Source organism: Octodon degus, unplaced genomic scaffold (assembly GCF_000260255.1).
Source record: "Octodon degus isolate 3935 unplaced genomic scaffold, OctDeg1.0 scaffold00202, whole genome shotgun sequence".
Lineage (NCBI taxonomy): Eukaryota > Metazoa > Chordata > Mammalia > Rodentia > Octodontidae > Octodon > Octodon degus.
This window is the reverse complement of record NW_004524778.1, coordinates 1,350,960-1,353,153: the sequence shown is the minus strand read 5'-3', so window position 1 is coordinate 1,353,153 and position 2,194 is coordinate 1,350,960. Positions and strand designations below refer to the sequence as shown.

Below are 2,194 nucleotides of genomic sequence, written 5' to 3'. Positions count from 1 at the left end.
CTATTTACAATAGTATCTTATATCTTATAAGGATCTAAGGTAATTCAACTATACAACTTGAATAGAAATGAAAACAATACCTGAATATCGGAGGCACAGAACTATGTCATATTATTAGAAAACACATTTAACAAGTTATTGATAACTAGTAGTCCACCTGCTGCTGTGTTTATGGTGAAAATTTTCTAAAGAAAAGTAAATCCTTGATTTCAGGATGGACTATTAATTATAAAATACCGTGAAATTTCCCTTTATATCCACTAGATTTCTGTAGTAACTGACCTTGAATATGGTAATGCCATGTTTAATCAGTGAAATACAAACTACATTTACATGTTTATTTATTTATTTATTTTGTGGTACCAGGGATTGAATTCAGGACCTTGCACTTGCCAGGTAAGCACTTATTCTACTGAGCTATCTCCTGAGCCCATGTTTAATTCATTTTTTATTTTTTATAAAATTCACTTTTTCAAAGCAGAAAACGAATATGAACTCAAAAGGACTTACACTCAATATCGAGGTACATGCTCTTTTGGTGCCCTCCGATCCTGCTCGCAGCTTCGCAGTCGTATCTGCCCGAGTCTGACAGCTTCACGTCTTTAATATGCAGGGATGAGCTTCCACGCTGACCTTTGACTTCAATACGGCCGTCTGGGCTCTGTTTACATCGATTCAGGAAAAAGAAAGATTTATGCTTGTTTGTGCAAAACAATGACCAAACTTACATTCATCATAAACATATGTAAATGAAAATAAATTCTATCCACATTAATTTTTTTAAAGTTGAGTTTGTTGCTTTTCGTTGACCTGTTTTACCTGCTCCAGCTGCATAGTAGGACATTGACACATAAAAACTTAGACACATGTTATATCGTTCACTGTTACTGAACCTGCTGTATGCTTTTTAAAAAGCTTGTATTTTTGGAAGGATTTTGGTGGCTCCCAGTTACATTGTTTGCAAACATAGTATAACAATATTGCTTAATCACTTCTGTCTAAAAATTGCCCATGAAAATGCTCTATCTGCTGCATTTTATTAAAATTGTTTCATTTAAAATACATTAGGATATAACCTTTAAGAATAGCTTTTAATTTTCATTTTTGAATGGGTAAGAACACTATGCAAAATTTTTCACCATATGAATCATAAGATCTATTACTAAAAACACAGTGCTCACTAAGGTCTTAGGAACAGTGAAAACTATGAAAAGATAACTTACTCCAGGAATATTAGCCCAAATCAAGAAATTGCTTGCAACACATTAGTGTGTAGATTATACTGTATATCAATAAGAGTTTTATCAACAACTTAATTAGCATATCTAAAATTCTCTTCAATCATTTAAATGCCATCATGACAGTCATACAAAAAACAAATTTTTTTTTTCATTGAATTTTATTTCATGAATTTAGGAAATAGAATAAAATTTTAGCTTTTGATGATTCACCCCAGACATATATTTATTATTATTGAATTGATTATCTTACATATCTTGGGTATTAATTCCTGAATTGAAGATTGTATGTCATACATCTAAGTTGAAAAAAATAAAAATAAAATAGCTGATTAATTTTCTGAAATTCAAATTAATAAACTGAAATAAAGTACCCTTCTATACATGTGTGGACAATGCGTCATGAAATCTTACTATACGTTTATTAGCACCTTATATTTATACAGAGGAGAAGACTGTTTCAAAGCTATTCTTTCAAACATGAATTTGGTGCATCATATTGCTATGTTTTGTTCTTGTTAATTTTATTTATGAATTTAGTCATTATGTAACTTTATATCTTATTCAGGTTGTCAGAGAGAGGAAAACAAGTTATGCTTCTAGTTTCTCTTAGTTCACTGAAAGAAAGGTTTGTGCTAACATTGGAGAAAAGTTATGCCCCTATTTTGTACTCTGAGTAACTACTTTGAAGATAACAATACGCAAGATATTAAGTACTATAATTCTGTGATTTTGTTATGAAAATTTGTTTTATTTCACAAAATAAAACTAATAATTGAGGATTTATACACCAAAAATAGAGCGTGCCCCCTGTGGTGGTTGAGTAGTAATTCAACTGGCTTGGGAGGTTGGATTAGTGAAGCGTACTTCGTGGTGTGCCTGGTGTGACCGTGGGTGCCCTGTGTGTTCCTGGCCCCTGCCTCTCTGGTGCAGCTCCATTGCTCCTTCACAGCTGT

The 2,194-nt window shown here is 32.4% G+C and overlaps 1 protein-coding gene across 1 annotated transcript in view; it reads right to left on the bottom strand.

Annotated features, from left to right (window-relative positions):
• Ncam2 (neural cell adhesion molecule 2) overlaps positions 1-2,194 on the bottom strand; it is a 559,908-nt gene that overhangs the window by 112,005 nt on the left and 445,709 nt on the right. Inside the window, exon 9 of the mRNA XM_023704723.1 lies at positions 511-661. Within this exon, the coding sequence (XP_023560491.1) occupies positions 511-661 (151 nt within the window). The remainder of the gene's footprint in view (positions 1-510; positions 662-2,194) is intronic.